The 27,722-nt window shown below is 40.9% G+C and overlaps 1 protein-coding gene across 3 annotated transcripts in view; it reads left to right on the top strand.

Moving 5' to 3' along the window:
- Positions 1–27,174, top strand: part of TRAF3IP3 (TRAF3 interacting protein 3) — a 38,075-nt gene extending 10,901 nt beyond the window's left edge. For all 3 annotated transcript variants that reach the window (XM_075264168.1, XM_075264167.1, XM_075264166.1), the window contains exons 3-15: positions 1,108–1,231; positions 1,571–1,634; positions 3,521–3,545; positions 5,426–5,455; positions 7,071–7,166; positions 8,295–8,366; positions 11,060–11,200; positions 12,616–12,753; positions 13,417–13,561; positions 16,932–16,994; positions 24,420–24,565; positions 25,697–25,810; positions 26,862–27,174. In XM_075264168.1, coding sequence (XP_075120269.1) covers positions 1,108–1,231; positions 1,571–1,634; positions 3,521–3,545; positions 5,426–5,455; positions 7,071–7,166; positions 8,295–8,366; positions 11,060–11,200; positions 12,616–12,753; positions 13,417–13,561; positions 16,932–16,994; positions 24,420–24,565; positions 25,697–25,810; positions 26,862–26,981 — 1,278 coding nt within the window. In that variant the 3' untranslated portion in view covers positions 26,982–27,174. The remainder of the gene's footprint in view (positions 1–1,107; positions 1,232–1,570; positions 1,635–3,520; positions 3,546–5,425; positions 5,456–7,070; positions 7,167–8,294; positions 8,367–11,059; positions 11,201–12,615; positions 12,754–13,416; positions 13,562–16,931; positions 16,995–24,419; positions 24,566–25,696; positions 25,811–26,861) is intronic.
- The last annotated feature ends 548 nt before the right edge of the window (positions 27,175–27,722 follow it).

Here is a 27,722-nt window from a genome sequence, read left to right as displayed (position 1 = left end):
GTCTTTTTGAACCTGTACAAAGAACTGTAAAAAAAACTTTGAACAAATAATCACCTGGTAAATTTCTGGTTATTATTTACGTAGCTATTAGAGGTGAGCGAACGCTCCCATAGAAATGAATGGACGTAGCCGGCACGCGGGGGGTTAAGCGGCCGGCTGCAGGCAAAGTCTGCCGCTTCCATTCATTTCTATGTGAGCGTGTTATTTGAAACGTCTGTTTCGAATAGTATTCGCTCATCTCTAGTAGCTATATATCTTTTAATCCATAATGGCTTTTTCAGTCATAAATGTTTAGCAACACCGGAAGAAGGCCAAAATATCTTTCTGGGAACTTACTGGCAACATTATTATAGGCTGGGGCCCCACGTGACGTCAACAGTCTCTGCAAAGTTGATAGGATTTTAGTGAATCCCATCCACACATTGCGAAAAAATACAGTCTGCTGCGATTTCCAAAAACGTTGCGGTCTTGGAAACTGAAGCACGTCAATTATACCTACAGAAAAGCCAGTGGTTTCCCTATAGGTTTCCCGCAGAAAGTACTGCAGGAAAAAAACGTGATGCGTTGCCACCACGAATCACGCTTCATGTTGTTTGCCTGAAGATCAACATCTCAAATTTGACATCTTTAGGTTAAGGCTCCATGTTGAGGAAAAAAAGTGTTTTTGGCTGCTGCTGAAACACAGCAGGAACAAATTTCCTGTTTTACATTACCTGCAAAGAGATTGAGATTTCATAAATCTCAACCATACACTGTGGAAAGAAAGAGTTGTAGAAAAGTGTTTCCCCTATATATTTAGTGGGGAGGAGAACGCAAAGAAAAATGCAGCAAAAACTCAATGAAAAACACTGCTGGAAAAATCGAGCTTTTTTTTTCTTTTTTCTTTTTTTTAGCAGCATTTTTAAGCTGTGTTTTGCTACGTAGGGACTTAGAGGAAAAACTGCTTTTTTTGTTGCATTTTTTGTTGAGCGAAAGCCAGAAGTGGATTTTGCAGAAGGGAAAAGTATATAGTTCTTCCTTTATTCTTGACTTTGGCTCAAAAAACCGCAGCAAAATAATTTTCTTATATGCAACAGTGATTTTTCTTTTCCTTTTGCATGAACGCAGATGTCCGTGCATCATATTCGCTCTAAGACGTATCCTTTTGACTGTAGAATTTCAGTATTAAAGCCCTGTTTGGAGCCTGAGCACAGGAACACCACAAAGAATGATGTAATTACGAGAGAAAGAGGTGAGTAAATATCCACTCTGCATTATACACATTTCAACAAAATTTTGGGAGCTTATAAAAAGTTTGTAGGGCAGAATGAAGAATTAGGCCAGATACCTTATAGCATCTATCTTCAGGGAACAAAGAATAACACATGTTTAAGGCAGCCTTGTGCTGCCCCCATACCTTGCACAAGTTAAAGTGTTATTCCCATCTCATACAGTGATGGCATTGTGAGATATTCCGTCACTTTATTAGAAAGCAGATGTATAGGAGAGAATCCTGTTCTACCATATAGTTAGACCCTACAGCTACAAATGCAGCAATATATACTACCAATATTCATCTGTTCCTTCACAGGAGTTCAAACAATCCAGGAAACACCAGCAATCTGCCTAAAGAAGGACTCCAGCCAGCAAACCGAGTAAGCAGGTTTACCATAGAAAATGATTAGGCATTGACAGCGTTTTGTGTTGTGTTCAAAGACATTACACATCTTAACAACATCCTGAGAATATGGAGACATCTTTCAGTTTAATTTTATAAAACTACTATAAGAACATGTAGCCTGCAACCTTTCTATTAGTTACTCAGATGCCATTTGCTCAGGATGTTCTGTCAGTAACAAAGTTACCATGAGTTGCTGACAATGGCAAAATCGAATCTTTTTGGGTTCTTAAAATAGCCAAAACAAAACAAATACAGTATACTTGCACTTTTGAAAAATGTCCAATCTATAGAAAATGATCAGATGAATAGAAAAATGTCAATGTCCTAACTGGGGGCTTCCATCTATTACATTTATATCACCCTAATATGGCTTACTGGAAGGGGTTTTGTCATGAGACCACACCTTTAATGAGGACCTTTCACCACCTCCACCTACTCCCATTCGTTGGTACCACTCTAACCGCCACCTTTCCTGAGCAATCTGTGCTGTTTTGGCACTTTCGGTGCCTGGTATGCTACTTAGGCTCGGTACTGACAGGTGAGCAATGTCAGACAGGAGCAGACAAGGGGGTGTGATTCAGAGCTCCAGTCAGAGATGGACCATATCATAGCTCAGAATTACACCCTTTGCCTGCTCCTGCCTCACTCCACCCACCTGACAATACAGAGCCTAAGTAGCACATCAGGCACCAAAACTAACTGCACCGGAAATGGCAGAGGGGGTGAATGGTTATCTTTAAACATGTTTCCTGGGCAAAATATATTGATAACCTATCCTTAGGATAAGTCATCAATATCAGACTGACACTGATCAGCTGTTCTTAAAAGCCGCTGTACTGAGAACAGATTTGGAGACAGATGGCTATGTTCTTTGTGTAGTTGCTGTGCTTGGCTCTGTTCACCATACAGCGGAGGATTAGAACAGCTGATTGGTGGGGCTCCCATGTGTTGGACTTCCAACGATCGGATGCTGATAACCTATCCTAAAGGTAGGTTATCAATATAATTTTTCTGGAAACCCCTTCAAGGTAATTGCTCGCATACTACCACTCTGTCTACAAGATGATAGGCAAGAGTGCAACCTAAAATTAGCCCATTGCAAGTGCCAGTAACGGATTCACTGTACTCAGGGAAAAACTGTACTTATACGATGATCCCTGATCTCATGCTGTTGTTCCTTTAATGTATACAAACCAGAAAATGGTATATATATAAAAAGCGAGAGAGAGAGAAGAACTTAGCCAGCAATGGTAAGATTAACTGGTACTTAAACTAGTAAAATGGATTTACTAAGGTCATGTAACATGCTCATTAACTCTTTCATGTTGTTACCTCACATGTAAGTTTCCAATGTGCTCTGTACAATGAAGACCCTTAAAGGTGTCCAATATTGCAAGACATTAAAGTAGCTGCATACAATGCTATAAAATAACAAAGATAACATTACTCCCTTATTAAATCCTCTGTTGCTCTTGCGCTGATGGACCAACAGAGGATTTAACAAGAGGGTCCCTTTGTTTACAGCATCAAATGTTGGAGTGTAGATTTAGTACCTTCTACTGTAGAATGCAGTAATATGCAGGCATTCATTTTCTGTGGTGCCAAAGACTTATAGAGACCTATATAGAGTACCTCCACAATTTGAGTAAACCAAGTGAAATAATGGCCCTGTTATAATAAATGACAGTAGCAGATACGTTTCACTGAAAACTGGCTTAGATTATATTATATTAGGGTCTTTTTGGCATAATGTGCATAAAGGTAGTTATGTATTTTTAATTCATGTTCGTTTATACATATTTATCTTGTGTTTCCCAATTTAGAAGGTGATTTAAGTTTTCTGTTCTCTATTTTTTACAGTTGTGCCATAGCTGTATTGAATGGGGTAAGGAGACCTACCTATGATTTTACTGGTGGCGTTATGTTTTTTTTTTTTTTTTTTAAAGGGCTCTATCATTAGGAAATGGTGTTTTTAGATAGTGATATGCTACTAGATTTTGAAAAGACTAGAGATGAGCGAGTAGTATTCGATCGAGTAGGTATTCGATCGAATACTACGGTATTCGAAATATTCGTACTCGATCGAATACTACTAGCTATTCGCAGTAAATATTTGATTCAGAGCTAGCGTTGATTGGCCGAATGCTATACAGTGTATAGCATTCAGCAAATCAATGCTGGTTCTGCAGCAGGCTCGTCCTTGCTAGTCAGGAGAGCTTGCTGTTACGAGGGAGCTTACTTTTTATCAGCGCAACTGCAAGCACTATGCAGTTAAAGCGCTATGCAGTTAAAGCGCATGGACCCCATAGACTATAATGGGGTCCATGCGCTTTAACTGCACAGCGCTCCTCCTAAACACACTCCTCCTGCTATTCGTGGATTTGGTGGACTTTAGTTGCGGAACTCCATTCCGGATTAGGCCCAAATGAATAGGTCTAGTCAGGAGGGAGGTGTCTTCAGGTGGATGCTGCGAGGCGAATCCACCTGAAAGAATGAGCATGTCGCTTCTTTTTTCTGGGAGCTGGAACAAACTGCTCCTGGAAAAAAGAACTGACCGGCTCCCATTTTTTTGGTCAGGATTTTGAGGTGGATTCCGCCTCAAAATCCTGACCAAAATACCCTGTCGGAACTCAACCTTAGATATTTGGAACAATCTTCCTGCTGAGTTCCTTTAAAAACTGTGAGCAAATGTTAATGCTGTTTTGAAGGCAAAGGTTGGTCATACCAATTATTGATTTGATTTGAGATTTCTCTTTTGTATTACCACAAGGTCACAACTTAATGGTTAAAATGTTAGGTTCTTTCCTGAAACTAGAAAAAATATTAGCAGTCATGAGCTGAAATCTTATGCATGGGGATGCTTGACTGTCCCCTGATTTTGTGGGAAATAAAGTCTGGAACTCAGGTATCTTAAGCTAGTTTCACACTACTGTTATGTTATGTAATGTTTCTTGCTATCATTAGTCATAGGATGACAGCAATGGACATTAAGTGACAGACACTGGTGAAGTCCCCTCTGCTGGGTGGCCATCTACATTCACACCAATGTAAAAAATCAAGATGGACGGAATGTAGGACTTTTTCTTCCATTACAAAAGTAAATGAACATAACTAAAGGTAGCGTCCCTCATGTTGTTTACATTAGAGAAGGGGTCTCAGTCTGTTTCTGTTACTATGCTACAGTTAATGTCCATTCCTGTCATCCTATGACATATGGCAGTAACAGACATTAATAACGGTACTGTGAATGTGGTCTCACAATGTCACACTCTTACATTTTGCTCCTTGGTACCTTGTGGATGTTGTGCGGTCTGTGGTCAATCTGTTTTTCACATCTGTAAAAAATTGATTAATTTTTTTAAAAAATATTTCACTGTACTATTCAATGTTTCTGGGTCTGTGAAAGATGGATGGCACAGAAAAAAAACACAAACCTGCTTCCTCTTTTCTTATGCAGACCTATGGTCCACTAAAAAAACCAAAAAAAAAAAACAGGTCCTATTGCTGTCCGGTTTTTTGTCTCCATTCCTTCAGTGACATCAGTGTGCTACCCGTGCACTGCTGGTCCGCACGGAGTCTAAGCATTATTACCCTGCCACTAAAATGTATTCTTGATGTTGGCAGATAATACTTTTTATAACACCACTGATAAGAGTGTTTTGAGTACAAAATGTGCTCCATTCCCCTTTAAGACAGTAATGAACTCTAATACAAGAAAAAGAACCATATAAATTCTATAACTTACAAAACTATTTATTTTTGTAGGAGTTACTTCAGCTTTCTGAATACTTGATGGTAAGTGAAGCTGATACCACATGAGCATGCATGAGATCTCTAAACTAATTTAATACTGCTTTAAGAACACTGCTTGAAAACTTGATGGTCATTTTTATTTAAGGGTGCATTCACACTGAGTAAACGCTAGCTTATTCTGAACGTAAAACACGTTCAGAATAAGCGGCGTCTAAAGCAGCTCCATTCATTTCTATGGGAGCCGGCATACGAGCGCTCCCCATAGAAATGAATGGGCTGCTTCTTTCACTCCGTGCAGTCCCATTGAAGTGAATGGGGAGTGCCGGCGTGTACGCTCCGGCATGAGCAGAGCTTGCCGTATACGCCGGCACTCCCCATTCACTTCAATGGGACTGCACGGAGTGAAAGAAGCAGCCCATTCATTTCTATGGGGAGCGCTCGTATCCCCGCTCCCATAGAAATGAATGGAGCTGCTTTAGACGCCGCTTATTCTGAACGTGTTTTACGTTCAGAATAAGCTAGCGTTTACTCAGTGTGAATGCACCCTAAGACATATTTTCAGGAAAGTTCACCAATAAAAGTGGAGGTTTGACACCGGAGACCAGTTTTGGACTGGGTTGCCCACCCAGTAAGGCCCACCAGTAAAATTAATTCTGGGGACCCCCTATACAGCTACATGCAAAGTCCTAAAGTGTCACCAACGTAGTTTACTTTTTACTAGTAGCTTGCAGTTTTGCCTCTTATTGTTTCTGTCTTGGAGTCCTGACAGTAGCCTGGTGCCTGGCTTCTGCCTTGAAATAAGGCACTTTTAGCTCTTTTGAGCAATTGATATGTACCCACACAGCAGCTGGCCTCAGGCACCAGAAAAACACTTTAAAGAGGACCTTTCATCACTTGGGGCACATGCGGTTTTATATACCACTAGAAAGCCGTCAGCGTGCTGAATTCAGAGCACTGTCGGCTTTCACGATCTGTGCCCTAGGTGAAGAACTATCGGTGCTGGTACCGTAGCTCTTCACTGTCAGAAGGGTGTTCCCGACAGTGATGCACGATTTTTGATAAATCCTCTCCATGAGTTGAATGTTAGGGTATAGTATTGTACCATGTTATGAAATGGTTTGGCTGAGCTCCATACAACAGCACTGTAACATTGCTACATGATCAGTGTACAAGTAGAGCGCCAGATCTGACTGTTCAGAGGAAGAGCTGCAGATTAATAAGGACTACATGTTCAATAACCATCAATTATGAAGTGGGCCCAGTAAGATGGTCACTTGTCAGTCTTCTGAGTATCAGTATTATTATTACGACTATTATTATTACTATTACTACGTTCTAGTTATAGTATGGCAGACTAGACCAATCCAACTAATTTAGAGTTAGTGGAGTTATTAGTGTGCCAAGGGGTTTTTGGTTCTCATATACGGCTTTGCACTAAGTTTATAGTTACTAGAGATGAGCGAACACTGTTCGGATCAGCCGATCCAAACAGCACGCTCCCATAGAAATGAATGGAAGCACCTGTGACGCTGACTTTGCCGGTGGCCGGCCGGGGTCACAGGTGCTTCCATTCATTTCTATGGGTGCATGCTCTTTGTTACCAGAAATGTGTACAATGAGTGATTTTTATTTAATGAGATGTGGTATCTATTTGCAGGAAGCGCTACATAGGGAGCGGAAACTGAAGAAAAAACTTTGTGCCTTACAGGAGCTTCTCAGTGTGCTTGTACAGACCTCAGAGAAGACATGGCTGGTAATTACTGACTGCTGCTCTAGTATGTAATAGTAACCCAACCATAACATGATACCATTAGTTTTTGGTCTTTAAGACGCACTTGACTACAGGACTCGCCAAGATTTTAGACAACAGACAATAGTAAAAATGTTTCAAGCTGTTTGTCGTGGATGGCATTTAACCACTGTAGGACAAGGCAATAAGACTTCATGGGATCACCATAGCAAGAACACTGTAGGTTTATTTTTGCTGACTTGTCATCAATAGCAGTGGGTTGCATGGAGTTGGACTCTTGGTTGTAGTCCCACTGTACTGGAACTAGCACAGCTACGTACACTGAGTAGTGGCTGGAAAGTTACTGCAAGCATAGTCCAATTGACATGAATGCTTGGCGGGGGTCTGACTTCTAAGCATAGCTCATCAGGAGTATTCCCTGCTTTTATTACCAAATCCCAGATTGCCACTTTAAGTGCTATCTACTCTGACATAGTGGAAGAGTCTTTCCAGTGCCCTGCACTCCCTCCTCTTTTTATGTTCTGTGTAGGTGAACACTCACTTACAGAGAAATGTCTGATATGTTACGTAGATTTTCTGGTACACTATTAAGTGAGGAATAAATAGTAATAAATGTTATTTATTTAGCGCCAACTTTTCCCGCAGCGCTGTACAATTTGTAGGGTTCAAGTACAGACAAAAGGATACATTACAAAGAAGTAGCCCTGTTCGAGGAAGAATAAATGTGTCTAGAATTAGTATGCGAATGTTTGCATTGTAATAACTAGAAGTAAAACAAGTAATCTGAAGATGGATCTATATGTTTGGGGTGAGGAGCAGTGGTGGTTCAGCATTTCCTTTGTGATAGGTTTTTAAGGTTCATGACAGGAAAAGGGTATAAAACTATTGACAGGATGTACAGCTGAGTAGATTTTAGATGAGCTGAAGCTAGGTAAGCAGTCTTCAAAGCAGATGGGTATTGCTTGAGTGTTTTTGTGTTCTTTTTTGGCACATCAGTGGCTAAACCATTGTCTCTGCCCATTTTGCTCATGTTTATTTGCTATGCATGGTTGTATTTCCTGACAATATTGCTCATGTTTGAGTCTTTTAATAACACCTGCATTAACAGTCCTGTCTCTGCATGCCTTATAGGCCCAGCTGAATGAAGACCGCTTAAAGTGCAAAGTGGCAAAGCTTGAAAACCAGCTCTTCTTTTACAATCAGGTACATTACATAGTTTTCTACTTTTTGCATGTTTGTAAATATTTTTTTTTTTTTGTTTTGTGGGATGTTAGGATCTAGAGTGTAGATAGATTAGTGACTGCATAATCATATGGTATATTTTGGTATGGTATCTATTTTACAATATAATGAGGTTAGCCGGTCTGTGTGTTCTGAGGATATCAAAGAAAAACATCAGATTGTATTTCCTAGTAAACACAGAAAACTGGGTGAATCAATGTGTGGTAGAGTTGCTGAGGATTTTACCTGCAGAATTATGCGTACTCCAAAAATATATATTGATGTGACTTTAAATAATTGATGACGTTTAACTAGTTATCAAGTAAAGATTGTCAGGGGTCCAATATTTGGGCCCCGGCCACTGAGCTGTTTGAAACGGCTGCAGTGTTTGTGTGTGTTCTGCAGCCTCTTCAGTACTTACTGTACCAAGCATATAGCCATACATTTGTATAGCAGCTGCGATTGGTATGACAGCTCAGCCCAGTCACTTGAATGCGACTGATGAACCAAATGTCACAGGTACATCCTTGCAGGATTAAGAGTGGGCCACTCGGACGTACAAAAGGTGGGCTAGAATCGATAAACCAAAATTTCATTCACTTTGCTGGAACTGTGAAAAGCATTTTTTTTCCACTTTTCCTGCGGGGTGTTGGTATTAGACTAAGGCCTCATGCACATGACCGTGTCTATTGGCAGTGTGCAAGCTGTGTTTCACAACTAGCACATTAGCTAATTCATTTCTATGACCCCATACACACAACCATGTATTTAAACCCTCCCATGTTTGGGGCTAAATTTAGGTCAGGTCTTATTCCTGCCCATTTTACTGCCTGGGCTCACGGATGGCACACTGATATCATCAATGTACCATTGGTGCTGTTCAACCACTGTGTGCATGAGGCCTTTGTGGGTATAAACAGTGAATGTACATTTTCAGCAAGAAAAGATTTTCTGGTTGGTGTTCATGAATTACCTTCTGAGGCCTTTTTCACATGGCTGTGTTCTGTCCATAGAGCACGGTCCATGTGTGGGCCGTATATCGTGGACTAACCATTGCCATGTAAATGAAACCCACTGCATCATGCTCAGCTTTATGTCAGTTCAGGACAGTCATAATCTGGCCATTCTGCAGCTCACTGCACCTGTGGCCAGTCTTAGAAAAACGGCTGGAGCATCAACCATGTTTGGATGGAACATGACCCTGTGAATAAGGCCTAAGCCATTTATTAGAAACTGAATTAAATAAAACGGAACATTGTTTCTGCCACTGCAAGGGGAAGCATATAGCATCGGGCTTACCATAAGCTATACACTTAAGATAACTGGCCTGACGTCCCGTACACATATATTTTTGGTTCAGATCACTTCTGTCAGAGGCTATAGTTATATAGATCAACAAATTGTGAACAGGTTTCTGGGGAGGTACAGGCATTTTGCAGGAAGTATGCAAACTCTAGGTCACTGCAAGGAGAGGCTGCTAATAATATCTACAGAAAGCTGTCTGGGGAGATTCAGTCATCTCAGCACAATACTCAGAATTCAGCCTGATTGACAATAATTGTATTTTATTGGAAATTATGACAAACTTGAAAATGTTGTAGTCATGCAAGGAAAATTGAAGTTTGCATGTAAACAAGAGTCTGTGAGTCATCACCACAGGAATGACAGACCTACGGTACTAATGGCAGTCAGTGTTGGGAAGAAATCTTAGTGAAAATCTCTGTATTTTAATGTTTACAGTGTCTTCATCTTCCCAGAATCTTACTTTATAAGCCCAGCTGTAGTTGCTACTTGATACAAAAGTAACTACAGTAAACTTTTGGACAACTTTTTGATTTTCTGGCAGTATTTGTAGAGGTTGAAAAACAGAGGGGCAGTGCTCGCTTGTTATAAAAAAAGTGGCAGTAATGGAGAGAGGATTAGTATAGCATTTGGTTGACAGCTGTTTCGCACTATCCGTATTTCCTCTAGCCCTCCTCGTGCTCTCATACAAGCTCCATCTCACCCCTCTTACATCCACCTGTACTTACCTAGGTCTAATAGGCGTCAGTTGCACGCCATATGCCGGAATGGTGCTGCATTCAGTGCTCCTTCTCCAGCGCCAATGCCCCCTACACAACTCATCTCCACGGTAGCACCCCCCAAAGGTGGCGAGAAGGCACTCTACATATCCATGGTTAGCGGCGTCCCATGAATTTGAGAATGCTTTGGCCCACCGCTTAAAGCAAGTCTATTATTGGAGATGTTGTTTAACTAAGCACACGTTGGAATAGCCTTTAGAAAAGCTATTCTAGTCCTACCTCTCTTTCCCTCCTCCTCGCAGCCATTTTCAAAATATATTGTTTTTGGCAAATATGTAAATGAAGCTTAGTTACACATATTTCTGGTGTATACTGAAGTGTATAGCTGATTTTTATGTGATTAAGGCTCATGGATACTGAAGTGCATGGAGTCTGTTTGGAAGAGCACAGAGCCATACAGCCTCTTTGCTTTGTCTTACTGGCACTGCCTATACAGATTGAACAGACAGAGAACTCCATTTGTCATGGTATGAAATAGAAGACATACAGGGGTAGAGTATAGTGCCCATTCACTAGGCCATGTGCTGGAGCATTTATATGTAGTTCTTTGTAATATAAAGATAAAAAATATCTCATTTATATTTCCTTTCATAGAATTTCCCAAAAACAAGTGTGAAAAAACTTCTCATGGAAATGGAAGACCACAACATGAAATATCAGGAGAAAGCCAAAGAATCACTTCAGAAGTTATCAGATGAGAAAATAGCCACAGAGAGACAACTCCAGAACGTGCAGGTCTGTAATGGAAAGAGTAGCTGCCCTAACTGTATACTAGCTGTGTATTTCTTGTCATGAAATCAGATCACGTCATGAGATCACGAATCATTCGTGCGGGCAGTGCGCAGCAAGCACACGGAGCCCATTATAGTCTATGGGGTCCGTGTGCTTTGACAGCACATCACTTGCAATTGCGATTGTATTCCATCCGGAGGGTGTCTATGCAGTCTCCTTCTGGACAGAATACAAACGCTAGTGTGAACTAACCCTAAGGGCTTTAAAGGGAACTTGTCACCATGAAACTGCAGTCTAATCTGCCAGCAGCATGTCATAGAGCAGACTGATAATGGCATTGTGGGAAAAGCCTCTGTATAACATGTCATTTATGAATATATTTCTCTGTTTTTCTCTATGCTTAGAGGGAGTAATTGAGTCTAGTGGGCTGTCCTAACAGTGACTGACAGCTATGTCTCTATACACATTGACAGAGGGGAGCCTGTCACTCACTTTTGGGACTGACCACTGAAGGCCTTCTAAGTATACAAAAAACAGACATAAATAAATAAATGACAAGTTTATACTGAATCTTTTCCCACAAAACTACATCAATCTGTTCTGCTCTCCCTGCTCTACTCAGCTGAATGCACCCCTGGTTTAGCTCAAAGAAAAAAAAAAAAAAAAAAACAACTTAGCAAAATCTGTAACAAACTAGCAACAAGAACTCCATGGGATTGATTTATCATGGCTTGTGCACCAGAAAACAGTCTACAAAATTCACAATGTCTGGCACAAGTCAGTATTTTTGTGCAAAATTGCAACTTTTTAAGTATTTCCTGCATGCATACTTTCCTTAAAGGGGGCTTGGTAGAAGTGTGGCCATCGGTGCAGATTTCTGTTTAGGCACACAGACCTCTGAGGATGCACCTACTTTATGACGACGTCCGTCCATTTGAATTCAGTTTGAGACTAAAAACGGACTGATGCACAAACTGATTGCATACTGACACCCTTTTTATGCTGATAGCAAATGCTGTCTCCCCTAGAGGACAGATAAGGGGATTAAAAGTAGCAATTGTAAACAGAGTAGAGATAAGGACATATAATAAATGTCCTTATCTCTACTCTGTTTACAATTTTCTACTTTTAATCCCCCTATCTGTCCTCTAGGATGCAATATTATATCCCATTAGAAATCAAAAGTTGGGGCAAAACGGTGGCTCAGTGGTTAGCACTGCAGCCTTGTAGTGCCGAAGTCCTGGGTTGGAATCCCACCAGGAACAACATCTGCAAGGATTTCCTCTCATTCTACAAAGACATATTGATAGAAAAAAAAGTATATTGTGATCTCTATATGGGGCTCACAATCTACATTAACATCATCTCTTATACGTTGGGGTCTTCAACTAGTATTTGTTACATATCCCAAATTGCAGATGTCATTATCAGTATCTTCAGATGAGTGTGAGTTATGGAAAGAGGAATATGAAAAACTGAAAGCAGACTGGATTGACATGAGCAACAAGCACTGTGAGCTAAAGAATGAGATGAATATTCTTCAGAGCAAACTCCAGGTATGTAGCTGGTTACCAAGAAGAAATCCTATAGCAGTATTATCATACTAATTCAATACAAACAAATACTTGAATGAAACAAATACTTAAATGAAATATGACTCTGTCATATCTGTCTTAAAGACTCCGTTGCAGATTCTCTAAAAAATAGTGCAGCTTGCGGCACTGTTTTCTGGCAAAATGCTTTACACTTTGCGGATCAACCCAGTGCAGTCTGTTATTGTCATTAGGATCATGGTGTCATGTAATGGATCTGGCACTACAATTAGTTTCATTCTTCTGCCCCTATGATCACACAAGATAGCAAATTTGACCAATGCAGACGAAAGGAGGCTTAGTTGTCTTTCTACATACATTTGTCTAACAGGTACTGTACATACAATAGTGAAATTGCAGTTTTTTACTGTCAACCCCACCACTACTACTAAAAAAAAAAAAAAGTCATAAAAGTAAAGCCAACTTGAATATATATTTCCATGCGTGCAATAAACTAAGTATATTGGTCCCCATACCACCCAGAGTAATAAAAGTATATTCTTCATTTTTGAACCTGCACTTGGAAAGTGAAGTTTGGACTTTTCACACAGTTTATACACAGTATATGTACAGATTTTAATTGTATGTCGTTTTGTCCACGGTTTTTCATTTTTCCTTTGCTTTTAGTGGGTGAGATCTCAAGAGTCACAATGTCAACAGCTGCACAATCGGATTCAAGAGCTAGAAAGAGAGCAGATGGAGCTGCAAGCCTTAAATGAGCATCTTGAGGAAGATAAGGAACTTCAGAAGGAGCATCTGAGCTCTTTGCAAGGTTTATTTAATTTACCATTTATGTGTCCTTTCTAGAATTCAGTGTGCAAGAAGAACCAAAGTGAAGCAGAGTCCTCAAAATTTGGGTTCTCATGACTTGTTGACAAGGTGCTATTGCTTAATTCTTCCTGCCCTTCAATCAAAAATGGTGCAAAGGTGACCATGCACTTTAGAAGTATGTTGGCCAAACCTGCCTATTTCAGCAGGACTTGCAACCTTATAATGTATATGGGGAACGTCAAAGGGTGCGTTCACACGATGTAAAATGGAGCGCAAGCTGGCACGTATACGCGTGTCAGCATTTTGTGCGCTCAAAAAGATCCCATTGATTTCAATGGGAGTTATGAGCAAAATTACGGGCGCAAAATAACGCGGCGTATACGCTGAAATCAATGGGATCTTTTTGAGCGCGCAAAATGCTGACACGCGTATACGTGCCACCTTGCGCTCCATTTTACATCGTGTGAACGCACCCTAACACTCCGTGTTGGAGGGAAGAAGCATCAGGAAATTCAATTTCAACATAAGAGATTCTTTTGTTCTCGGGGTGACATGCTGCAGCTAGAGGTGTCTGGCAACAGCCAAGTCAAGGATATAAATGTATTGAGGAGCAGGAGAGACAGCTGTCACCTAAACCCTCATGTGTATGAGCAGCCTAAGTATTAACCCTTTTCTTGCCAAGCCCGTAATTATACATGCTCCCAAGGTGGCAATTCAGTAGCCGAGGACGTAGCTACTACGTCCTTGCTACTGACGCCCATAACTCTGTCAAAAAATTGGGTTATCTCGATAGTTTTGGTGTCATTTTAAAGCCAAGGATCTTGACTTTAAAATGGCAAAGCGATCTGATGACCTAGAGGTCACTGATCGCTCCCAAAACTGTTAATACATGCAGATTCTGTTCCCTGTTTTTTCTATAGAAATGTAGGGGAAGGCGCTATAAAAAGTAGTATAGTGAGCTTAAAATGGCAGCGAGCACTGCCATTTTCAACTTATATGAAAGCCAAGAGTCTGCCCTTTAAAATAAGCTAGCGATCAGCTGACCAGGGGGTCGCTGATCGCAGCTGTCAACTAAAAAATTTGGCAGTACCGCTCCGCGACAGTAGAAGGGGAGGGGGGAGCACTCACATAAAGCTTTACAGTGAGATGAAAATTGCAAGCAGCAATGCAATTTTCATCTCATTGGAAAGCTAGGAACATGGGCTATAAAATAAGCCAGCGATCAGCTGTCCACAAGGTCGCTGATCGCAGCTATCACATAAAAAAAGACCGCGGTACTGCTTCCTCTCTTATCTGTGGTGCTGAAGAACGGGCAGCGATCGTATAAAGTGCTACTGTGAGATGAAAATTGTGACACTCACAATTTTCATCTCATTTGGAAGCTAAACATCTGAGCTTCAGTGTAAGGTAATACCTGGTGACTAATAGGTCACCAGATCGTTCCTATCTGCATAGAAACTGTCCTTACCGGTCTAAAGTGAGGTGCCCAGGAAGTAGTGTCACTAAGCACTTCCACCACATTCACTTACACTAACAGAATAACATTTATACACGTACATACCCCTTTTTAAAATTCTTAGCACCTTACTCCTGTCCCTGATCTACCGACCCCACTCCCCTTCTATTATCCAAACCCCCTATTTCCTATAACTTCTTTAAGTTAAGGGATTCTTTAAATTTAAGCAATTATATACTGTTAAAAGTTAGTATTGCTTAGTGCACAAAGAACTCAGTTTTGACAGTTTTCTGTATATATAGTTCAAACTGTCTCAGAGAGTTAGTCTCAAAGCTGAACTTTTGTGTAATTTTTGCAAAAAATCAATGTTTGATAAAAAGTTGCATGAAGGTGGCTGTGAGTATAATAAGCTAGATGGTATTTCTATGATCGTCAGGGTGTCTGCTGTTTGGAAATATATAGGTTTATGGGGTTTAGTCATTGATTCTAATGTCTATGGCATGTTTTATTCATGCTACTATTTTTTCACATTTAAGGCCAAAATCAAGATTTTGAGGTGCACTTTTTTAAGGTCTAAAAGGGAATTTAGTCACATATATGTAGTATTGATGAATTAAAAGGCACCGTAGACTTTAGTATACTAAAGAAATTATGTCAGTATATCCCTGCATGTGGTAGAGTTTAGGTCAGAAATTTGGAATTTTGGATTTAAAAAAAAAAAAAAAAAAAAACTAACTCAAATGTATACAAGTATAATGTAGCATTCCAATATAGAACTGTTCAAGCTATATTCCCCTGGCTCCCTGCTTTCAGAAAATATATTGGTATGAGGGTCTTAGACAACCATTTAATTTAGAAATAGGCGTTTTATTCAGAGATGTCAAAACTGTGATAATTGCTCTGGCTACTGGAGGTGCAAAATTTCCAGAGACCCTTGGCAGTGAAAGGGTTAATGACCCCAGATTGTGCAATTGCCCTCTAGTACATCCTAACTGTGTTTTGGGGTGAATTTCTAAATGTAGAGACTATATCTAATAGATTAACCTGTGTCTTATTCTTCACTGTTCATAATAACAGAAATTGGAATATGTACTACTAAACATTGTCCATACAATATGTACAGCGATAATGTGTATTGAAATTCTGTTTATGATCTTATGCATATGAGGACGCTTAATATGCCTTAAAGAGAATCTTTCATCACCTTAACCCATTCATAATCTTCACATTTGTTAATAGGCGCTGCTCCACTGATTCCAGCACAGTTGGAATTTTTTCTGCAGTTAGTTTTGGTGCGTGATGTGCTATTTAAGCTCTGTAATGTCAGAAGGGCAGTGTCAGGCAGAGGGGCGTGATTCAGAGCTCCAATCAGAGGCAGCCAGTGTCAGAGCTCAGAATCACATCCATCCCTTGCCTTCTCCTGTCTGACACCTCCTGACAGTACAGAGACTAAATAGTATATCAAGCAACAAAACTAACAGCATTGATTGCTTGGGAACAGTGAGGGCTAGAGAAAATGTTGCAGAATCAGTGGAGCAACAGCTATTAAATACCTTGACTTTTTGGTAGTAGTGAAAGGTCCTCTGTAAGCTTTGTTTCCTTGGGAGATAAACCCCGGCCAGAAAAGCTCATGTTCATGGCGGGGTCAGCTATTGATTTTCATGGTTGGCTTTATACTGTAACTCTAGTAGTTGGCATAGAAAAAAAACTATACCTTATGACCACTACACCCCTGCAGCTGTAGTATTTTTATAAACCTCTTGTGTGGATCATTATAGGGCCAATTGGTTGTTATGACCAGCAAGGAATTCAACTACTATTCAATACTATGCCAATCTGATTTACTGTAATTACGGTATTTGCAGATGACTGACCATAGTTTTTGTTTTTTTGTTTTTTTTTTACTTCTCTTTAGTTAGACTGAGGAATTCAGAGGAGCAGAAACTTGAAATGCGGAAACAAATTGAGACTTTACAAGGTAATTTGCCCAAAATATCTGCTAAAGTAGAAAACAACACTGTTCTTTCCTTACTGGTTCTCATGTAGACTTTACCTGAAACTGCAGAAAGTTTCTTCTTTATCACAATGGTTTAACGTGTATTTACTGTGAGAATATCTCTCTATGTGAAATATATACACATCTGTCAAGGATTGCATACTGCTAGTATAAGTGCTATTTTTTGCAGTCTGAACCTCCTCTGTTCTTTTTACAAACTTTTTCATATGATGTGCAAAGGTTTTTTTTTTTTACTCTCAGATGTACATTGCACACTCATTGAAAATGAAAAAAATTATGTGAATGTAAAAAAAAAATGTGTGAATGTAGTGATTTATGCAAATCTATTCTCCAGGATATAATTAGGAGAACAGTGCACTCTGTACGCCGCCCTCTAGAAGGCAGCATCCTTAACATCATGCATGACTCAGTTAAAAAGTCTAATATGATGATGCGGATTTAATTGCCAAATTAGTATTTCTATTCCAAAAGGAACAGATTCCCAGCTATGGACAGCGCTGTTTCGGCCTATTGGGCCTCCTCAGCATAGCGCAGGGATACTGATTTGGCAGAGTGAGAGACTATAGACCAGGTACAGGGGATAATCGTACACATCAGGGAGAGAGGGTGCCTACATAGGCAGTACGGAGACTTACAAGTCATTCCTGCTCCGCTAGGGATTCTGGGTAAAGAAAATATGCAAATCTATTCTTCAGGATGTAATTAGGAGAACAGTGCACTCTGTACACTGCCCTCTAGAGGACAGCATCCTTAACATCATGTGTGGGTTAAAGCCGTTGCGGCTTTGCAAATCGTAGCATGTCAATTATATCTATGGAAACGCCGGCAGCTTTCCTGTAGATATAATGTTAAGAGAAAGTCCGCAGAGGAAAACTTTGTGAACTTTCTCTTAAAAGCACTGTGGAAAGAACCGCAATGCGATCACACAGCGGTTCACACGGGCGATTACGGCCCGTGGGGCCTTAGCCTTAGAGAGGTTTTTCAGAGACACACAATAACTTTTTTTTTTTTTTTTTTTAATAAAGTACATTAAATTTAGTTGTATTAAATGAGACTAAGTTGTCTGAAAAGTTAGTGACCATCTAAAAGCAGCATTACATTTCCGACTGGTGACACAATATATATAAACTGTAGAGAAAAGTGTTTTCTATACAATATCCTATGATGGTATTTTGCCACGGAAGTAGTGTGGGTCATGTATAGACTAGCAGAACAATATTATGTGTATGTTCTACAGATGGTCTTGTAGGTTTTATCTTAAAGGTTTTTTATGAATATTGATCTTAGTCTGTATTGCTTAGAGTTTTTTTTCATGCAACTGAAGATTTCTCAGCATTTTGTAATGGTTATCTTTACTAGATTATGTAAAGACATCTTGCAAGGCAGAGAAATGCTGATAAGTCAGCAGGTCTTACATTGTGTTTTTACCTGCAGAACATTCAGGGCTCCTTGCCAAAGTGTAGATGACAAAAATTCATGACCTCAGCCGTGGTATTATGCCTATTAGCTTCCTGCATACTTCTAGAGGGTGAGGCACAGTCTATTTACTATAGCAGAGATTAGAATGTTGTATAACATCTCGCTTTGGACGCTATAGAAGAAACCAAAGCCTGGATGTCCACCATATAGATGTTTCCATTCCGTGTCTGAGCACAGAAAGTTATACAAGGATTGGCAGACCACTTTAGATTGCCCACTATATGTATAGGTTCTAGCAGCATTTTGAGAATAATGAAATGGTTGTCAAAAGGGAATACTTTATACCACATACTGTATGTGTGGTGGTCATCTTTCCATGTATGGAGGGTTAAATATAGCACTTGACTTCGTAAGATGTCTCCATATTGAGTTCAGTTAATCAAGTGAAAAATCAAGAAAAGACAATACCATTTACTAGGATGATGTTCTGGTCAACTTTAGATGGTTGATCATTTAGTTACCATATTATGGGGTGGGGAAAATACAGTTTTCATGCTTTTGGAAAGAAAAGCACAGGCAAGTTGACAGGGGGTGGACTATCATCTAGAATCGTCCAGTATGTGGTTATCTTGAGCTAAAACAGACTGTAGTGGAAACTTGAGGGATCTGGCTGAAGAATAACTGTCAAATATTTTTAATGGTCAGTTAAAGGATTAATCCCTTCTTGAGTACAGGGGTCGCCCAACCACAATGAGTGGAATGGTGGCCATACATGCCAGCTCTCTCTATTCCAAGTTCCAATTTCCTGCCTGCTTGGCTGTTCTTGAAACTTCCATAGAAGAGAGAGGCGAAAAGCATAAGCAGCTTTTTTTCATTTACAGCAAGATATGTTTGGGTCTCATACATGGTATTTGCATTTATTGAACATTTATGGCAAATCCATAAATGTCCAAGATGGGAATACTTCATTAACGCTCTGATTTATTTTAACCATTTCTGTACTGGGCCAATTTGAAGTTCAGGACCAGACACATTTTGGGGTTTTTTTGTGCGTGCGGTTTTGAGGGCTGTAACATTTTTATCATTTGGATTATTCATCTAATTTCTGCATTTTTTTCTGGTTACACATAGGGCTTTATTTTTATGTTGTTTTTATTTTTGCATGGATTTTAATTTCTTTTATATTCAGGAAAATATGAAAAAAAGAAGATAGAAATCGTGTCTTGTTTCACTTTTAATTTTTTTTTATTAAATAACAGTGCGATTTAAAAAATTTTTAAATACTTTTTACTCTCTTTTACGGTAATTTTTATTTTGTATGGTGTTGTCAAGGTTGGGCTTTACTAAGGGCATTTTAGTAATATATGATTTATTTTTTTCACAATTTTATTAAACTTTTTTTTTTTTTACTTTTCTATTAATTTCTTTTTATTCTTTTTTTTTTACATTGTGTCCCCATAAGGTCATAATAGACCTTTGGGGTCATCTGATCACTATTTTTGTGATGGGGGGGGGAGGCTGATTTCCCCTGTAACTGGGGGTGGTACATTTAGCCCGAGTTGCGGGAGGAATACAGCCTCCTGCACGTTCTAGAGCTGAACTGGATCCTGTAGGATCTAGCACAGGGGTAGGGAACGTACGGCTCTCCAGCTGTTGCAAAACTACAACTCCCAGCATGCATACTTGCTCTGCTGTTCTTGGAACTCCCATGGAAGAGAATGGAGCATGATGGGAGTTGTAGTTTCACAGCAGCTGGAGAGCCGAAGGTTCCCTACCCCTGATCTAGCAGCTCCAGCATTTGCTGATCCTGGTGGATCACGTGACCGCCAGGTCAGAGGGCAGCTGCATCATGGCCGCACCCATAGCGGTGTATTCAGCGCTCATTGCTGCATGATCTCGTGCAGATGCTGAAATCTGCTTGGATGTACAGGTACGTCCTTCCAGATCTAGACAGCTAACTTCGGGACGTAAAACACACAAGGGGTGGTCCAGAAGTGGTTAAACTTTTTGAATTTTGTTTTTTCACTTTTTCCATGTCCCACAAGGCGACTTGAATCTGGGTTCTCTATGTGTAATGTGTAAAAGCAGTCAGGAGGCAATTGCTCAGCGTCTTGGCTGCCATGCCAAACATTGAGTGCAGGAAGTAATGTCACAGGCAGATCTCCTGTGTCTGCGGCATTACAGTCCTGTACTATTAGTGCGAAGTAAGAGTTCGCCGCAGAATGGGAAGGGGTTAAGTTTGATTCTTCAATAATGCAATATAATACACTTATGAGTCAAAGTTGGGAACTTCCGTCTAAAAAAGTGACACTTGGGATACGTGACTTATAAATTTTGTGGCATATCATTTGTGAATTGGCTAGGGTGTATATTCTTCTACTCAGTGGAATATTACATTGACCCATACCTCCCAACCGTCCCGATTTCCGCGGGACAGTCACGATTTGGGTGACATGTCCCGCGGTCCCGGTTGGAGGGAGGTATGTCCCGATTTCAACTCAGATCTGCATCCAGAGGACACAGATCTGAGTTGAACACACATGCGGCTGAAGGAAGGAGCTGACACAGGTCAGCTCCTCGCTTCGCCGCTGCCCGCCTCTCTCCCTGACACATGCGGCTGAAGCTGCTCGCTTGCTCGCTTCGCCGCTGCGTCTCTCTCTCGCTGACACATGCGGCTGAAGCGAGGAGCTGACCTGTGTCAGCTCCTCGCTTCACTGCTGCCGCCGGCTCCTGGCTTGTAGACGCGATGTACAAGCCAGGAGCCGGCGGCAGCAGCGAAGCGAGGAGCTGACACAGGTCAGCTCCTCGCTTCAGCCGCATGTGTCAGCGAGAGAGAGACGCAGCGGCGAAGCGAGCACGCGAGCAGCTTCAGCCGCATGTGTCAGGGAGAGAGGCGGGCAGCGGCGAAGTGAGGAGCTGACCTGTGTCAGCTCCTTCCTTCAGCCGCATGTGTCGGCGGGCAGAGAGCGGCGAGGGAGCGGAGGAGAAGGTAAGTTTAATGTGGAGGTGGAACGTGAATCTGGGGGCAGATGAAGGAGAGGACAGCATGACATTGGGGCAGAGATGGGGGACATGAATCTGGGGGCAGAGATGGAGAGGACATGAATCTGAGGGCAGAGATGGGGGACATGAATCTGGGGGCAGAGATGGGGGACATGAATCTGGGGGCAGAGATGGAGAGGACATGAATCTGGGGGCAGAGATGGAGGGACATGAATCTGGGGGCAGAGATGGAGGGACAGGAATCTGGGGGCAGAGATGTGGGACATGAATCTGGGGGCAGAGATGGAGAGGACATGAATCTGGGGGCAGAGATGGAGGGACATGAATCTGGGGGCAGAGATGTGGGGACATGAATCTGGAAGCAGAGATGGAGAGGACATGAATCTGAGGGCAGAGATGGGGGACATGAATCTGGGGGCAGAGATGGGGACATGAATCTGGGGGCAGAGATGGAGAGGACATGAATCTGGGGGCAGAGATGGAGGGACATGAATCTGGGGGCAGAGATGGAGAGGACATGAATCTGAGGGCAGAGATGGGGGACATGAATCTGGGGGCAGAGATGGGGGACATGAATCTGGGGGCAGAGATGGAGAGGACATGAATCTGGGGGCAGAGATGGAGGGACATGAATCTGGGGGCAGAGATGGAGGGACAGGAATCTGGGGGCAGAGATGTGGGACATGAATCTGGGGGCAGAGATGGAGAGGACATGAATCTGGGGGCAGAGATGGAGGGACATGAATCTGGGGGCAGAGATGTGGGGACATGAATCTGGAAGCAGAGATGGAGAGGACATGAATCTGGGGGCAGAGATGGAGGGACATGAATCTGGGGGCAGAGATGTGGGGACATGAATCTGGAAGCAGAGATGGAGAGGACATGAATCTGGGGGCAGAGATGGAGGGACATGAATCTGGGGGCAGAGATGGAAGAGGGACATGAAACTGGGGGCAGATGAAGGGTGTATATGAAACTGGGGGAGAGATAGAGGGGGGACATATAATTTACGGGTGACTGTAGGAGGATTATACTGTGTGCGGGCACATGAAAAATTAACGAGTGGGCGGAGTCAACACAAAAGTGGGTGGGGCTAAATTTGCCGCACATTTTGTCCCTCTTTCGGTTCTTCAAAAGTTGGGAGGTATGTTGACCTTTCATATAAATGTGCGTAATAGTTGTATTCCTTGAGCTTCTGTCTCTTATAGAAATACTTGCACAATGTTCATACCTTATTTCAGTTTGTTGAGAGAAATTAATATTGCACAAAACCTTATGGGTTCTCAGATACAGGCCCATTCCTTATTTCATAATAGGTGTATATCCCCCTCTAGTGGTTATTGAGCAATGTTACTCTTGGCATGGCGGTATGTAAATGGCTGTCTGCTGTTTGCTTCTGTGATAATGGACATTTCTATTACTGTTAATAATTGAAAGTAACAAGTATGTTATTCTTTATAATAACTTAGCTGCTGTAAGAACCACTTAAGAAGAGGAACTTGTGTCTATAGACAATTTGGGTCTGAGCCCTACTGTACTTGCAGACTGATTGGAATATGTATAAAATGATTATCTCTGCAATACAATATCAGCTTGTTACCATAAAGGTATACTTATATTCCTATTAAAGGCCCCACACAGCACTATTATTAGAAGCATTTTAGACCTGATAGACTCCCGTTCACTGTTAGTAAATGTATGAAAGATGGGAAGCTGCTTTCTTTTCCAGTCTGGAGACTTTGTTTCAGTCAGCCGAAAATCGATGGAGGAAAACGTCCTGCACAGAGGACTTATCATAAGCTGCCACCGCTGGGCTTCATGTGTAGCCGCTATTTTTGCAGTCCACCTCTCTGTTGTTTGGGTCCCTCAAAGGTCCCAAACAACTTAGAGCCAATGCTAGTCTGAAGCTTAACCCATAAATACACCCCCCTCCCCTTCCGTTTTGAAAACAAAAAAAATCTAAATTTCAAGTTATTGGCTATTGCTGCTCAGCTTCTGGTCAAGTTAATGGGACCTGAGAAATAGCATTGTACGATCACTACCCTGTATGGAATGGTCTGCTTCTGGCTCAGTACTTTGTGCTCAGCTGATCGATGAATGTCTGGGGTTGGATTGGGTTGATGACCTATCCAAAATACAGGCAATCTATATCCAGTCCTGGAGAATCCCTTTAAGGGTAATGTGTGACTCTGGAATGTTTCATATTATTTTTCTGTCCAACTTGAGAAAAACAGCACAAAACTTGACAGTGACTTTGCTATATACACTTTCTTGAGTGCCACTTGTACTGTACTGTAGATGCTGATTTTTTGGTTCTGTCGCCCCTGGTTTGGCCAGCTTACTGGCACTTATATGATGCCTCAGAACAATGCATAACCACTGCTGCCAAGCTACAATCTTCCAAATACAACAGATGTTGGAGCTCTTTCCTTCTCCCAAGTGACCCGTTTGAGGCTTTCTAGTTTCAGGGTCTGATTCGGTCTGTCATCACACAATGGTGTCACAAGCTCTACACCTCTTCAAGCTTTTAGTCACTCTATTGACTTCACTGGGCTGCCTGGGCCGGGACCTCTACCCAATCTCATATGTTCTTACTGTGCATACACTCACCAGGGGGGGCCAAACACACAGTTATATGGAGGCACTTCATCCTGGAACAACGCTCCTATCACAGCAACATCCATGGCACCAAATAATTGTTTCTTCTGATTGACAGCTTTTCCTAATATGGCATATGGTCAGGGGTTAATGTCATGAAATAACCCCTTTAAATAACTTCTTCGCTAAGTGACTTGTGAGGTGTTTGCAGATATCAGTGTTAGTCCTTCCCTATTCTTTAGAAACCTGTACTCAAGCTCAGAAGTATTCATATGAAAAATTCTGAATGTTTCTGGTGTCTATTGTAAGACATAGCTTTAGGTTTATAACCAGATATAATATTATGTTGCTTCTGTACTTTACCAGATGACCTTGTAATACTGGAGCAGAGAAACCTATCAGACATTACAAGAGACACAACAACATTACAACTCAGTGAGTCACCAGAGGAGGAAGTGCAAATTGACCAACTCCAGGCTGCGAAGGAAAAATTACTGTCACTGGAGACAGAGGTAAGATGGTTACAAGACGCCATTTACATATAGACAAAACCCCACACTCCAGTACACAGTGACTGGCACAATTGTCTATGCTAAAATACCAAATGGAAAGTCTTGGATCACAAGGTGAATCCCCTACTGCTTCCCCAGACCCAACCCTGGGCTCCCAACCCACCCTCATTATACAGTCTTTGTATCAGTATAATATACTGGGTAGATTATTTTTTATATACTGTAGACATTCTAGGTGTTGGCAATGACATCTAGGTACCTAGGCCTTCCTCTCTGAGCCCCATTTTCTCAATCACAGGGGCCCAAATCATATTGCAGTATCTGGCTATTGCCTGAGGCCAGCTGCTATGTGGACACATATGCCTGGCTCCCAAAATGAACGGTGGGCACTCTAGGTCAACACTGGGTACCACTCATATTGGGCTCTGTTCATTCAAGGATCATGCCTTCAAGATTTACAGGATTTAGGACAGATACTATAAATCTTTAGGATCTTTTTTTTTTCTATTGCCCATCATTGATTGTAAAGTATTCAAGCTATGCTATCCTGACTGCTAAAAACTGCTGGAAACCTGATGGAAAACAGATAATGCAAGTGGGAACAGAGGCTTAATGAAGAATAATTTATAAAATTGGTGCTATATAGAAGATAGACATGGATGATACAATGGCAAATAGTCATAACAAAAAAATTAAATGACTGTTTTACTCAGTGGTGTGTGCACATACTTATATATAGGTCCTCAGATAGCACTAAAGATTTACAATATAATCTGTATACATTCCATATACTGCCATGTGGTATATCTGTAAGTTGGCATAGGCAATTTTTTTTTTATTTCTAGGCACACATTTGGGAATTGTAACACATTAGGCCATGTGTATGGGGCCCAAAGGACAGAGAAAGGCTCTTCCTAAACTCTAAATAGTGGAGAATTATATGAAATTATAATCCAGAAAGCATATAATACGGCATGTCATTATTTATATGGATTAATGCTACCACTCACTGCCTTGATATGCCATATACTGTGTGTAAATATATAATTTATATTATTAATGCAGAAATGCCACAACTCCTTGTGTACTGGAAGGCTTTTTTTTTTAATAGCGGTGGTCTTGTGTTTCCAGTGTACAGGTCTAAAGGCTGAACTTGAACTGATCACTGATGAATACCAGTCTTGTCAGAGAAAACTGAAACAGTGTCGAGAAGAGCTGAAGGGAATGTCCAGACAAAAACCAAAGGTAAAATTTTCACATATGAGTAAACCGAATCCCCTGTAATAGTTTTAGCTTCCATCTTGTTAGGTCAGGAAAGCCTTGTCAAGGAATCAGAGCCAGTCAATAGATCTTAAACAGAGTCTTAGGTAGACCATACACATTAGATGACCATCTAGTGTATATGGGTCTCCTGGTAGAACAATACAGTATATGGTCATAAAAACCAGTTTAATGATAGTAACCCCCATGCAATTTAACCTTTTAGGAGTCACAATTTTTCTGCCATTAGAAAAGTAAACAAACATGATGGATTACATTACAGTTAATACAGAGGGTGCTCCATCTGTATCAGTTATTCAATCGCTGTCTGTGTAATGACGGCCATGTGAACTATGCACAGCTCCTGAACCCGCTACCAATTGCCCCAGTACACATCTATTATACATGTACAGTAAATGTCACCTGCAGGATAATTCCTAAATTCATATTTAAGTGAATGGGAGAATTAGCAATCACCAGGCACAAGCACTACACAGTGTAAGGTCTTGTGATCAGTACACTGTGTAGCTGATTCTGGGGTATCATCGCTACTCCTGAATCTGTGCCCATTCAGCAGTTATTGACAACCTGTGGCCCTGCATTTTCCACATATCTGAGTGAAAATCTTGCATGTACCAAACTGCCTGTGGTCTTGGCCGCATCAGCAATGAACTGCTGTGCGTGCCCCAGCCGTGGCATAATAGAGTTAAAAGTGAAATTTCCATGAGGAGAGTCATAAGGATTGCTGGTGTACATTCTTAGCCTGCGATATTAAAGACCTTTCCATAGCCTTGTGAGTGGTTTGGAAGCTGATGGACTCCCCCTAAAAGGCCAATTTTGCATGGTTCTACCCCCCCCTTCTATACCTAGAATCCACACAGTTCTACGGATAGTAAGGACCAGAAATAGGAAGGATGGGAGGGGGTTGTGTAATGCAGCCTTATTATGTGGGTTTTTGTAACCAAAGATTTTATATAGTTGCTAGATAACATGTAAAAGAGTTAAATTTTATGACCAAATTCTTATCTTCCGACAGAGACGCTGCTTCTCCTGGATGCCAGCATTCATGGTGATATTGGCTGTAGCGATGGCATTCATTTTCTCCGATCACATAGAGCATTATATACAAGAAAATATTCTCCTACCTCAGGTTTAAGTAACTGTATTAGTTGATTAATGTTCACAAACAGTTTTTTGGTTTTGTTACTATTTTTTAAAAATTATATGTAAACTTAAAAGCATATAAATATTTTTTTGAAAGAAAGGTTTGGTGTTGCAGTATTTACATGTGCCTTTGTAATGTGAACAGAGGGTTAGTTGCAACTTACGTAATAAAGTGCCTAATGGAAGACAATGATCTTGACAGTCTTATTGCTGAAGTAAGCTCTTTCATAAAAAGGAGATCTGCCAAATACAGTTATAAAAGGTCCTTTATTGTACATAAAAAACGTAAACCTAGTTTTTTATATTTTCTATACTGAAAAATTATCTTTGCTGTCAGCAAGTAGAATCAATCTATCAATCTAGGTAGTTATTTGTAAGATGAGGATTTGGTGCCTTTTTTGGACAGTTGACGGATATACAGGTATTCCCACCTTTCACATTTATGATATACTAGCTGGTACCCGCGACTTCGTCTGCGGTGATTGTAGAAGTGGGTATATACAGGTGTGGGTAAGGTTTTCGTACTGTGTATAAGGTATGGGATATGAAATGTAACTTTGTATCTTGTTTTTGCTGTAATTCAGAGAATACGTGAGACTTTTGTGTTGAAGTTACTTTGTATTTGAGCTACTATACGGTGTTGTGAGAAACTTTACATAGTGACTTTGGGACAGAGGTATTTGAAGTTAACCCCTTCCCGTCGATGGCTTTTTTTGATTTTGGTTTTTCATTT

This window comes from Leptodactylus fuscus, chromosome 2 (assembly GCF_031893055.1).
Source record: "Leptodactylus fuscus isolate aLepFus1 chromosome 2, aLepFus1.hap2, whole genome shotgun sequence".
In the NCBI taxonomy this organism is placed as follows: Eukaryota; Metazoa; Chordata; class Amphibia; order Anura; family Leptodactylidae; genus Leptodactylus; species Leptodactylus fuscus.
This window is presented reverse-complemented; position numbering and strand designations above follow the sequence as displayed.